Source organism: Pristis pectinata, chromosome 26 (assembly GCF_009764475.1).
Source record: "Pristis pectinata isolate sPriPec2 chromosome 26, sPriPec2.1.pri, whole genome shotgun sequence".
NCBI classification, from domain to species: domain Eukaryota; kingdom Metazoa; phylum Chordata; class Chondrichthyes; order Rhinopristiformes; family Pristidae; genus Pristis; species Pristis pectinata.
In genome coordinates this window covers 22,377,577-22,390,981 of record NC_067430.1, presented here as the reverse complement: position 1 = coordinate 22,390,981, position 13,405 = coordinate 22,377,577, and the positions used below count along the sequence as shown (strand labels likewise).

General features: G+C 40.5%; 1 protein-coding gene across 1 annotated transcript in view; it reads left to right on the top strand.

The window, feature by feature from the left end:
* Positions 1 to 13,405, top strand: part of prdm16 (PR domain containing 16) — a 416,607-nt gene that overhangs the window by 364,996 nt on the left and 38,206 nt on the right. The window contains exons 10-11 of the mRNA XM_052039002.1: positions 1,082 to 2,465; positions 4,800 to 4,884. Coding sequence (XP_051894962.1) covers positions 1,082 to 2,465; positions 4,800 to 4,884 — 1,469 coding nt within the window. The remainder of the gene's footprint in view (positions 1 to 1,081; positions 2,466 to 4,799; positions 4,885 to 13,405) is intronic.

The following is a 13,405-nucleotide window of genomic DNA, read 5'->3' as shown; positions in this document are numbered from 1 at the left end:
ATCTTTTTTTGTATAGCTGTTGAAGCGCAGGAGTATATTGTCACCCATAACCAGTGTTATCACTAAGTACCTCACCTCATTTTTAAGCCTGGTCATTCCTTATAAATGAAGGTAGTCATTTTCCATTGCCCTAAGAGAACAAAAAACTGATTTTGATTTGAGGATATGAGACTGCCCTGCTCTTCCTTGTACATTTTTGTATGCCTAGTTACAGAAGGATTTCATTTAGTAACAATTTTGACATGTTAGTTAATTTGCTTTTGTTGCGTTCCTTTGTGCACTATTTTATCCATTGAAGGCAGGGAGAGACAAGGAGAAGTGAAAAACAGCATTATCCCTCCTCTAAGCTCTATTATAGTCAGTAAAACAGTGCAGACAAAATAAGGACACATCAACCAATGTATTAAACATTCACAGGAGAAATACAATCCTATAGGATTTATTTGCAATTGGTAACTGAAAGGTAATATGAAAATAAATCTAGAAAGTAACATAACAACATGTTAGGAGGAACACTAATATGTATTTCTTTTCCCTTATACTTTGTATTATTCTGGGAACTATCTTTGCGAATATGGCAGAGACTCTTTCCAGTTGGCCAAGTCTTTTTTTCCCTCCTTTTCTTTGGGATGTTCCAATTGAATTTTATTCTGTTAACAAACCATTCCCACGGTGTTCCTACACATTCCAGGTCTGCTTTTCCCTTTATGGGAAACAGCCCAAAAAGCAAAAGATTTCACTTTTTCCAATCATTATTCAATATCCTGTGTGAGTGGGTAAATTAAAATACATTACTTAAATACAGAATTAAAACAAGCAGTTGTGCCTTATGCTCAGTTGAAGTGATCCATAGTGGCAAGTGACCTTTCAGCTTATCTCCAATTATGACATGTGCTTCTTTGGAGGAATTCAGTGGCATATATCATAATTAGTTGGGTGTGGCCTGACTAAACTCTTACCCAGGCATATGGCTTGAGTAGGTAGCAATTAATACCTAAGTCCTGTGTGCTCATGTGCCCATATTATTAGAATTGTGTATGAAAAAAGTTATGTTACATCTCTCCTTTGTATTTAATTGCAGGTGAGGTCTGTCACAAATCATACACTCAGTTCTCCAACCTTTGCCGACATAAAAGAATGCATGCTGATTGTCGGACACAGATAAAGTGCAAAGACTGTGGCCAGATGTTCAGCACAACCTCCTCATTGAACAAGCACCGTAGGTTTTGTGAGGGCAAGAACCATTATAATCCCAGTTCAATGTTTCCTCAAGGTCTGCCACTCACTCCCAGTGCCATGCTGGACAAATCAAAGCCTACATCCTCTCTTAACCATACTTCCCTGGGGTTTAATGATTATTTTCCCTCACGCCAACACCCAACGGGATTGCCCTTCTCGCCAACAGCCACATTTCCAGCTCTAGCTCCAGGCTTTCCTGGCCTTTTCCCCCATTCGTTGTATCCCAGAGCTCCTGTATTGCCAAGCAATGCATTGTTAAAAGGCTGCTTAAATCACGATATTGATGGAAGTGTCCAGAGCCCCATGGGAAATCCCTCTGTATCACAAGCATCTTCCCTGGTGTCAACATTCAACGACAGAGATACCCCTTTAGAAGGAAAAAACAACATTCGATCTGAAAATTGTTTCACAGAGAAAAACAAAGTAAAAAACACTGACTTATCAGAAGGTAGTGACTTTGAAGACATCAACACAACAAGTGGGACTGACCTGGAAACAACCACAGGCACTGGGTCTGATTTGGACAGTGATGTAGAGAGTGATGGAGATAAAAGGAAGGAAAAGGCCAATCTGTCAGCCAAAGGAACTGATAAAGTCACTTCAGTCTCCATCAACTCGAACAACGAAATTGATGAACGGACACAGTATCTTCCATCCCAACATTCCTTCTTTCCTCCTCCCGATGAACAGACCCTTCCGACCAGTGCGGCTAACGATTCCATTAAAGCTATTGCTTCCATTGCAGAGAAGTACTTTGGCACTGGTTTCATGGGAATGCAAGAGAAGAAAATGGGATCACTTCCATACCACACTATGTTTCCCTTCCAGCTCTTCCCAAACTTCCCACATTCCATATATCCTTTCACGGACCGAAATCTCAATCCTAATCTATTGGTGAAAAATGAGCCAAAGTCACCCAGGGAGCACCAGAAAAGTGGGAATGCAAGCTCTGAGTCACCCTTTGACCTTACCACGAAACGGAAAGAAGCAAAGCCCCTCCCTGCATCCAAGCTCATGGTGTCCTCACTTTCTGGAGAGGAGCAGCCACTGGACCTGAGTATAAGTAGTCGCAGCCGGGTCAGTCAAAATGGCCCTGGAGAGCCCAGGAAGAACCACGTGTTTGGTGAACGCAAAATGATGATCAATGACGAGCTACCCAAGGTGCCGCACCAGCAACCCTTTCATTATGCAAAGCCATCACCCTTTTTCATGGATCCCATCTACAGGTATTCGTAGATCCTATAGTACACATTAAGCCTTCTTTCAGAGGATACTATCATTGTTTCTGTTTGAATTGTTTCATTAAGAGAAAAAGTATTTCGTGAAATGTTTATGGAGATTTTTCTTCAGTTGTATATTACTTTTGAGGCATGATATCATCTTCAGTTTTCTCCCTTCCTTTTCTCAAATTGGGAAAAATTCCATGGCTGCTCACAGCCCACCTCCCCTCACACCTTTGCTCCACAACTCTCCTCCCCACATCCCCATTTATATGTGAGTTGAAGACGAGTATGCCTTCATTGTAGACAGGAAAGGTAGCAGGAGGTTAGCATCATATTGGATGTCACATTACTCACAGTTGGATAGTTTGTCTCAAAGGTTAGTAACAGTCACTTTGTGATAATACTAGAGAGTTCTCCACTGTCCATATCTGCCTTCTGAACAGAATTGAGATGTGAAAACTGGAGAGATTCAAAATTAATGAGCCCTATCATGATTTTGAATATCAAGTGCTGCAAATACTCCTTTATCCAACTTGGTGGCATTTATCAGAACTGTGAAATTCACTGCATTTGAACCACAGACTGATAGTGTGCAAGGGTCAATGCATCCATACAAACCCAAAATTACACTGGGAATATTTCACTTACATTATACTGTCACGATTCAGATGAATTAACTTCAGGTTATAAATAATGTCAATTTTCCATTCATAAGTTAAGTAACCATTATCTTTGCATGCACGTGTGTGTCTGTGTGTGTTTGGTGAGTAAGTACATGCACACCTGTCTACATCAGACTGTGAGGTCCTCCAACGACCTGCCAACATTCATTGCTCACACCAATCGTATAAAGTACATTTGGGTTCCCAGTGCCCCTTAGAAGGCCATTTGATTTTGCTGAATAAAATAAAGGCTTTAATGATTTTACAAAAAATAATTGATTCAAAGAAAGCAATAGGGAATTGGTCTCACATAGGCAACAACGCTGAATTTTGTGTCGTGCCAACACACTTCGTAAATTTGCCGCTAATGATATAGGTCACAGGTTGATGGAAGGGATGGAATAATAAGGCACGTTAATGCTTGATTGATATAATCCTGGGGCATGCCAGGTTATGACCAATTTACAATAAAACTGATTTATCTTCTGAAAGAAGTTACAAATTAGATGACATTCATTGTACCCCAATAAATATACAGAACAATGAAGGGTTTACTCCATATTGAAATGGAGCTTTTGAATATTTTGATAATTTCATAATCCTTTCCTCCATTGAGAGTTCTCTATTTCAATCCCAGATCTATGCTAATGTAGTCGATCTCAGCCAGGGCAGGGTTGGGTCATGGTAAATGTGATTGAGGAGAAAGAAATCATTCACCATTACAACTCATTATTGCTATCCAGTGACCTGTGATGGGACGTGTTTGTCAACAGGACTGGACTTAGCTCTGATGTCTTCTAGAGTTAAATAGTTCAATCTTATACTCACCATTGAGTGTTAAACATGAAGAATGGGTGAGCTACTGGAGGGGTACTGATGGAACTGTACTCGAGCAAGTACCATTGCCTTCAGGAAAAGGAATTAAGATGGGGAGAAAGGATTAAGATATCTTTCTTCTGAGAGCTTTGCAAGCCGGTAAAAAAAATTTGCCATTCCACAGGAACTTTCTTCCTGCATTCTTTTCTGGTCTTATTGTTTAAGAAGTATGTGTGGTGATTACAGTAATGGAATAGTAGCGGTCCCAAGATCCGAAACCACTATGGTAAGTTACAAAATTCAGTTCAATAGATCAGGTCATTTGTGTGCTCATAATAGGCAATTGATGGCCACACAAGTTTACAGTTACTAAAAACCCAAGCAAACTGGCTTACATGTAAATCCAGCCCCACATGATGCAATTGACTCTTGATGAGGTCAGAGCAGTGAAATGTGCAGCAAATGTAACCTTATCTTTGTCACTCATTTTGCAAGAACAGATTTGTCCAAAAAGTGTAGGCTTCCTGTTTAAAATGTGAGATGGTTTGTTCACATGGCAATTGTGAACACTAGCAACCCATGGGACTGAGAAAGCATGGTCCCAGTGATTCAGCTGCTCATCAGGTGAAAGCTGTGGAAAAAAAGGGAGCTGCAATCCTTTCCTACATTGCACCAGAAGATACCACAGCCAGGATTTCATCCCAACCTTTGCTTTTCTCTTTCAGCTGGAACCACCTGCACTACACAGCGTAAGTGTGCATCTTTCCTTAACATTGTTCCCAAGTGGCCCTGTGAGAGGTAGGATTTTGTTTGGGAAATGCTGAGTGTCGATTTAACTCTTTACTTCTCGGTCCAGCAGGGTGGAGAAAAGGAAAATGATGGATCCCCTGAACTCATTGAAGGAGAAATATCTGCGCCCAAACCCACTTCTGTTCCACCCTCAGGTACACTGAGTTACCATCTGAATGTTTCTTAAGAAATTTAGCTGAAACATTAGCCTTCATTGACATGTTAATGTTATCCGGAGTGGATCAGTGTAGCAACAGTAATTGGAGAGTCTCTTTATGGAAAAAATATTTCTATTGCTTAAGTTAAATAAGAAACAGGTATATTTTTAAAAACACAAAAATATTGTTTCATGTTTCACTATGCTTTCTGTTGCCTTAAGCATTAGATTTTATATTCATCACTATTGTATTCCGTAACAGTAAAACCAGGCATTCCTTGGTGAAACCCCAGATCTCTTAAAGGATGTTGAATTTTTACATTCCCTGCATAACATTGCAACTGATTCCTGCAGCTTATGATGAGTTGCCTGATCTCAGCCTTAGGAGGAATGTTGGCTTTCTACAAATTACCTCAGCGTCCGTGGGAAAGGGAGAGGGACAATCTCCAGGTCTTGCTCCCAATGGTGTCTTGGCTGGAAAGTGTATGTTATGGGGGCAGTGGTTCACTCTGATGTTGGCAGCAACAAACAGCCTGTAGTACTTAGCATGCATGTTCAAACCAGGATGAACATTCAGATGGGATACCGCAATATGGGTCATCATGATCTCTTTCCAAATGATAACATCAAAAATCAGTAAACTTCACTAGTCAGTGAGATTGAAGCTAGTAGTACTAAACTGGTAAAATTCAAAGCAATTCCCCGACAGGAACTGCAGTGACCTCATTCATAATGTAGCTACTTTAGTCAAGAAGATGGCAATCCGGCCTCTTCACTGACCCCTTGTTAGAGCAGCCCAAGACAAATTCCACATGCTGAGTCTCTCTTTCCCTTGGCAACCTTATCAGAAAATGCAGCATCAATTCCTACATGAATGCTGGCAACAGCTTTTACCTACTGACATTGATCTTGAACCTCACCCCAATGTAGGTCAGGAAGCACAGAGGTGATCTGTGAAGGAGAAGCATGGTGCATGTTAGAACAAGAGCAGCTGTGTTTTAGATGACAAGGAAGGTTGGCTAGTTGTGTGTTTAAATAGCCAAGTTTAGAAGTTGATGAGCTGTGATAGGGATGATCCCGGAAGTAGGCGTCACAGAGGTGGTCTTAATGCTTGCATAGATATATGGACCAAAGATTAGCTTGCAGTCAAATATCAAGCAAGAATATAAAGAAGTGATTCAGACTGTTGCAAGAGAGAGGGATGGAGATGATGCATAAGGAATGGAGTTTGTGATAAGGTGAAAGGTTATTATCTTCCCAGTGTTCAGTTGGAGGAAATTTCTGCTCATCCAGTATTGGATGCAGATCCAACAATCTGACAATTTGGAAACAGTAAAGGGGTGAGGAAAGGTAGAGCTGAAGCTGGGCATCACGTGCACATTTGGAAACTGACAGTATGCCATCTATATGTGTCAGATGCTGTTTCCGAGTGTCAGCATATAGTGAAGTAGGATGAGGCGAAAATTTGGTGATGCGCTGGCTAATGCTTCAGCCTCAGGAAGAGGAGTTATTACTGGTGGTTCTCTGGCTACAACTGCATGGATAAGAATAGAACCAAGCGAATGTGGTGTTAACCAATTGGTCAACATCAACAGTGCAGACATTTCAGAGGAGAATGATGTGGTCAACCTGGCAATGGCTGAAGGCAGTTCTTGAAGAACAGAGGGGATGAATTACCTTTGTCACTTATCACATAAGATGCCATTAGCAACTTTGATATGAGTGATTTTGGTATCATGGCAGGGTCAATACAAGAGGGTTTCAAACAAGGAGTTCTGGGTAAGGCAGACAAATTTGGGAGACTAAGACTGATTTAAAAACTTTGGTGAATTATGTGAGGTAGATGATGCGAGGATGGTTTCTTTTGAGGAAAGAGGTGATGACAACATATTTGAAGGAGGGAGCCATCTAAGTGGTCAATATAGGTTCAAGAAAGCAACATATGTGTCTCAGGGTGAAGACAAATCCTGAGAGGGCAGTAAGGGAAATATAAGAGAAACCAGGGCAAGAGGAGCATTAGAATTTTGGCCCAGTGGACTTGTGGATATAAGGGAAACTGCAGAGGCTGCAAAACTGATGGCTTCAATCTCATTGACAAAGAACACCATGAATTCCTTGCATTTGTTAGTGGAGGCATGGGTGAAGGAAACAAGGAAGATGGTTAGAATATCCCTCAGCACTGACTCCCCATGCAGGGTAGAAATATTTTTCTATAGTACAAACCTTTAACTAAATCTCCACTTGAAGTTCTCTGTTCCAATGGATTTAGTATGATTTTCAAGACTTTCCTTGTAGGACTACAGTTTCTAATCTACAGAATGGTTTGTAAAATGTTTTTTTTTAATTGGTTGAATTGTGAGGCTCTTGTTTATATATGGGAGCTTTCAAATGCTTAGAAGTCTAAAGTTTTAATTCAAGTACCTTATTCTGAGAGTTGCTTTTTGTATTTTTTACCCTGAGGAAATGATTGTCTTCCAGTGAGATCTGATTTCAGCTGCCACTTTAAATGGCATTTTTTATGTTAACGCATAGCACATATACTTAATATTTCTTATTCCTTTCCCAGCTCCAATAAATAACACAGAGGAGCTTTTTGTTAAGAGGGAGTAAGAGACCAGGTTTCACAGCTAAACTTAGTCCGTTCATTGTTCTGCCTCCCAGTCTGTCGCTTTAATAACTTCCCTTGATTTTAGTGGAGGGCCCGGCTGACAGAAGGGTCCTGTCTGGCAGGAACATCCTGTGTTTGTGTGGCTTAGAATGGACTGCACACAGGGAGTGATCAGATACGGACGCAGGCAAGAGAGGCAGGGCTCACAGCAATTGTGAGAAAGGAGCATTTGGGGAAAGAGGTAAACAGCTGTGGGCTGCCTCCATTGTAATCCGAGTCTGACAGAAGTGAAACAGATGTGGAAAATCACCAAGTGCCATTTTCTCTCCCTCTCCACTTTCTCATATTTGTTATCTCTGTTGGCCCTGGAATGTCAGTTTGGCATAATCTCCAAGCAATAGGTTACGTGGTCTGGCATCCAAACTGCATGAGTGAAGCACCCAAGCATGCGGTTGGTGGTAAACCATATTTATTCTAAATTTTTTCTAATCTTAGAACACAATCCTTGTTTTTTCAAATCTCTCCACACCATCACCTCTCCCTATCCCTCAGTCCACTTTCACTGCTATAAAACACTCTCGGTGCTCATCTAATTCTTGTTGATGTGCATCCTGATTTTCTCTTTGATTCTTGTTGGCAGTCCCTTTAGCTGCCAAGACAGTAAGCTCTGGAATTCCACCACCACCCATCCCCTGCTCCAGCTACTATAACTCTCTCACCTCCAGTAAGACGCTCCTTTAAATTGCCTCTTTAACCATGTATCCTAATATCTAGTTAAGTTTCACACGGTCAGACTTTACCTGGCAATTGCCCTTTTAACCATATCAAAGATGCTATAGAAATGCAAGATGCTGTTGTTGCACTTTCTAGAGGTGAACCTACCACACTAACACTGAGCCACATAGACCAGCAAGATATCAGGTTTAATTTCAGTTGGTCCTGAGTCAATAACAACAATGTATTAATATAGCAACTTTAAAGCATTAAAGTAATCCAAGGAGCTTCACAGAGAGTTATGAAATAACATTTGATGCAGAACCACATATGGAGATATTAGGGCAGATGACCAAATGCTTGGTCTAAGAGGTGAATATGGTCAAGATAGAGAGCCAGAAGTATAGGGAGAGAATTCCAGAGCTTGGTGCCTTGGCAGCTAAAAACACTGCTGCCAATAGTGCAGTGATTAAATGTGTGCTTGATCAAGGGACCTAAATGTAAGGAGCATATATATTTTAGAGGGCTTTAGATTAGGAGAGAATACATAGATAGGGAGGGATGAGGCTATGGAAGGATATGGGAAAAAAATGATGCTGATTTTAAAATCAAGGAGTAAATGTGTTCAGTCAATGTCATAGTCATAGAGCAATACAGCATGGATACAGGACCTTCAGCCCCTCAAGTCCATGCTGACCGTGGTGACCACCCATCTAATCCCAATTTCCTGTGTTCGGCCCATATCCTTCTAAGCCCCTGCATGTATCTATCCAAGTGCTTCTTAAATTATACTATTGTACCTGCTTCAACCACTTCCTCTGGCAGCTCATTCCATATAGTCACCACCCTCTGTATGGAAAAGTTACCCCTCGTCTCTTTTAAATCTTTCCCCTCTCACCCTAAACCTGTGCCACCTAGTTTTGGACTCCCCTACCCCGGGCAAAAGACTGCCACCATCCACGTTCTCTATGTCTGGAACATTCCTAAATCAGAGGGGAGGAAGTCTGCCAGGTTCCTGCTCCTGATCTGACTTTATCTGGGTAAAAGGGACAAAAGAAAGACATTGGTGTTTGGTCAGTGTGGTTTTCACATGCCCGGTGTAGCTCTGGAGCAACAGCTATATTTTTACATTTAGATATTTAATTGTGACAGAGGGGATCACTGTGATACTTCTATCATGTTTGTAAGTCAGGCAATGAATTGTCATGTATTCCACTTTCTGTTCTGTTCCTGATTATCATGACTACATACTTTAGAAGTTTTGTTTTCCATTTGTGCATCAAATACCCTCATCTACTTTGCTTGATGCAAACACAATACCAACTCCGTAACCTATGTGGAAAATCAAAGTCAGAGTCTTTTTGCATCTGAACTTCTAATAGATATTTGTTTGTGCCTTCTCATGATCTCTATTTGCCTTTCCAAGTTTGATAAGAGTTGAAACTGGGGTGTGGGTCCAGAAGGGTTTGAACAAGTTCAAACGATCAAGTGGAACCAGTGTGCTGCATTTAGTATAGGGAGGCAGCATCATTGTGGGTGGATGGGGGAGCAATATTTGCCAGTATAGAAAGTTGGGACATTGAATTGGTTGACAGTTCAGTGATACACTGCATTGCACTATTCAGTTGGACATCTTCAAGTCGGGTACAACTTTTCTGGTCCATACCAGTGCAAAGTTTTCAACTATTAAGTAATCAATGGCCATTGCAGATGTCTATAGCATGTACATTTATGCTTACCAACTGGTGCTTGCAAGCTTCTGGATCAGGTTGACACTTGAATTCATCTTCCTGGCTCCTTTCATTCAATATACTTTGAAGGTTATCATATGGTCTAATTGGACATGTGGTCATATCTCACCTGGTAGCCACAGAAAGTTGCATTCAGAATGTTTTTACTGTCTTGTCAAAGTGGGAAGCAGCAACTATTGCTTTCTGGCAGTTTGGCTTGAGCCTTCATTTCCAGAAATATTGTTCTGTAAAATCTGCCTTGATGCTATGTTAGAAACTCATCTGGCATTACGTCAACACAAGGACACTTTAAAATTCTGCATGCAGAAGAGAAGAGGCAGAAGGCAGTTCCTCCACCATCAGAAGATGGAGTTATAAGGAATTTTTTCAGAAGGTCACTGAAGAGAAACAAAGTTAATGTTCTGAGTCAAAACGACTGGGACTGAGAGACAACAATTAGTTTTACTTCCTTTTGTCCTATCTAACCCTCCCAGTTCTGACAAAGTTTCTTCGACCTGAAATGTTAAGTCTGTATCTCTTTCCACAGATGCTACCTGACCTGCTGAGTGTTTCCAGCATTTTCTGATTTTATTTTAAATTTCCAGCATCTGCAGGTTTTTTACTATTCATTTTCTGCTCTTTTATTTGCCTTACCATTAACTTCAGAATGTATCTAATTCAGGAATAATTAACATCTGGTATATAAGTGGAGCCAGAAGGTCAAGAACCTCCAAACCAAAGCACTGTGTTGCAAGAAAGACAATCAATTCCACCTATTGTACAGAGATTCTAGTTTGATTTGCCCTCATTAGTGTTTGATCCTAGAGGAATTTGATGGCACTTGCCAAGCACACCAAGTTCTTGTCATTCATGACTGTTTAAGTGTGCCAAAATAATGGCAGCACCCTTCCACTTTTTAACCAATTGTCACTTCATCTGCCATAAACCTCATCTATGAAAGGGAGTTGATCTGTGTTATCACTCTCCAAATTGCATCCAGGGAACCCCAATATGTAGTCATTCTTCCCATAGGGACCTAGAGTGTTATAGGCTGTTTCATCATACCTTGCAATGCCTATCATCACAGCTAAGTTCAATACTCATCCTATTCCTCACTAAACATGTACCTTTTCCATTGGTGGGCCAGTGAAGAGAAATCAGTGCATCAGGAGCATGAACAAAAAGAGTCACATGAGATCTGGTAAAGAGGGGAAGCAGTTAAAAAAAAAACTTCTTTAGTAAATAGGTGTAAGAGGATGGTGAGCTTTGGAACAGAAGCAGCTGAGAGTCCAGTGTACCTTTCACAGGAAAAATGGCTAAGTATCTGAAAGAGAGAAAGAAACAGATCCCTGGGGAGAAAGCCACACAGATAAGCTTTGGATTGCTTTATGACAGTCATAATGGGTTAGATGTTTCCTTGTGTGCTTAAAACATCTTTCAGAGCATTGGCTTATATTCCCTTCCATAACCCACTGAAAACAAATTGCAGAAGCTTCCAAGATTTACTAACTGAGAGTAGTTAAATCAGCAAAGAGTGATGACCAAACGTAAAAATCATTGAGGTGATCAGTTTTTCCCTTTGCAGTCCGTTCTGTATTTGGTATGTTTGAAACTTGCTATTAGAATGAAGCAAAGGCATGTTATCTTTATAATTCCCAGATTCTGGTTGTGGCCCCTTCTGCAAGTGGACACAAAAATTACTGTGTTTGTTTTTTTGACCGGCAAAGTGTATTTAGTCTTTTTTTGTGCTTAAAGTATTTTGCTGGAAAAAAATAATAAAACAAAGGAAATATCAAAGAAGAGTCTATGTTTCCACAAATGCCACTTCATCACACTGCGTGTTGATCGAATAAAAACTTTTAAACAATTTTGTGGCACTGTATTCCCCAGAGCCTGTTTAATAGCTGTACAGCATGCAAAAGGTCTGAGGAAGGTTACTCATATTTGTACTGTAGAAAATATAGTAGTTGATATATGGTTTCCTACAGCTTTCCTGCTGTTTGGAGATGATGTCATGTGCAGATCTATAAGGGAAGTGTTTAGCCTCTCGGCTATTGTGCATTCTAAGCAAGCTATTCAATTCAAAAGGCAGGACACTTAGAGCTTGACCCACACTCACACAATTCAGTTCTCAAAAGGGGGTAATGTTTAATTTCCCTGCTCCTTGATGTTTGTTTCCCCACCACTTCCCTTCCAATTTTATCACTAATAGTGACCCAAGCATGTTTTTCTTGCAACAAACTACTTTGTGGATCCAGCTGTTGAAGGAGATCACTTTGTCTCTAACATAACTCTTGGTTTTTAGCTTATTCCTTCTTTTTCCATGAAATTACTCCACTACATTTCTTTCCCTTCTTTTGCAAGTGGGACATTTTTATTGAGAGGTGTGTTGTTCATAATCATTCCCCAAGGTAGGGTCACACTGTTGCAGTTCCTCACAGCTCCAGTAACGTGGATTTGATCATGACTTCCAGTACTGTCTATGTGCAGTTTCTCCCTGTGACTGCAAAGGTTCCTCCAGGTGCTCCAGTTTTGGCCCACATCTCAAAGACACGCTGATTGGTAGATTAAACAACTGTAAAATTATCTCAGGTGTAGGTGAGTGGAGATCAGCATGTGAGAAAGAATTGGTTGCAGGAAGGTAAGTGGGTGAATGGGATTTCTCTGCGAGCCATCATAGACGCAATGGTTGATTGGCCTCCCCCTTTGTCATAAGGAAATACAAGGACCGTACTATGGCCACAAAATTGGACTCATGTTGGCACCATATTCTTCACTATATCTCTAATAATATAGATTCACGATAATTTCTGCTCACCATCCACTAGTTTACATACCGGGTAAGCACAAGCTAATCTCCCATTGGGAATTCTGGGCCCATTTTCCAGCAATATTCAATTTTATGCCCCATTATTACCTGGGCTATACATAAACATCTTTATCTTGGCAATGGCTGTATACCTTTACCTGTACTAAATTTCTATGTCTTCATTTGGACGAGGGTATACATCGTTACTTGGGTTAAGATTCTATATCTTAAATTGGCCTATAGCTATACATGTTCAAGGTTTAAGAGTCTACATCTTCATCTGGGTTACAGTTCTGCATCTTCACTGTGGTTACAGTTTTACATCTTCACTTGAACTGTGGTTCTACATCCTCAAGTGTTCTGTATCTTTACTTGGACTATGGTTCTACACCTTTGGTTTGGGCAATAGCTCAGTGTTTTTAATTTGACTAAGTTCTATATCTTTAATTCAGCTATGGTTCGTTGTCTTTATTTGGGCTAAGGTTCTCAGCTTTAATTGGGCTATGGGTCTATACCTTCACTAGGGTTAAAATACTATGTGTTTACTTGGGCTGCAGTTCTGCATCCTCAAAAACTGTAGTTCTACAAGGGTTACAGTTCCACTTGGGCTAAATGTTTATGTCTTTATTTAGACTAACGCTCTATTTTTTCACTTAGG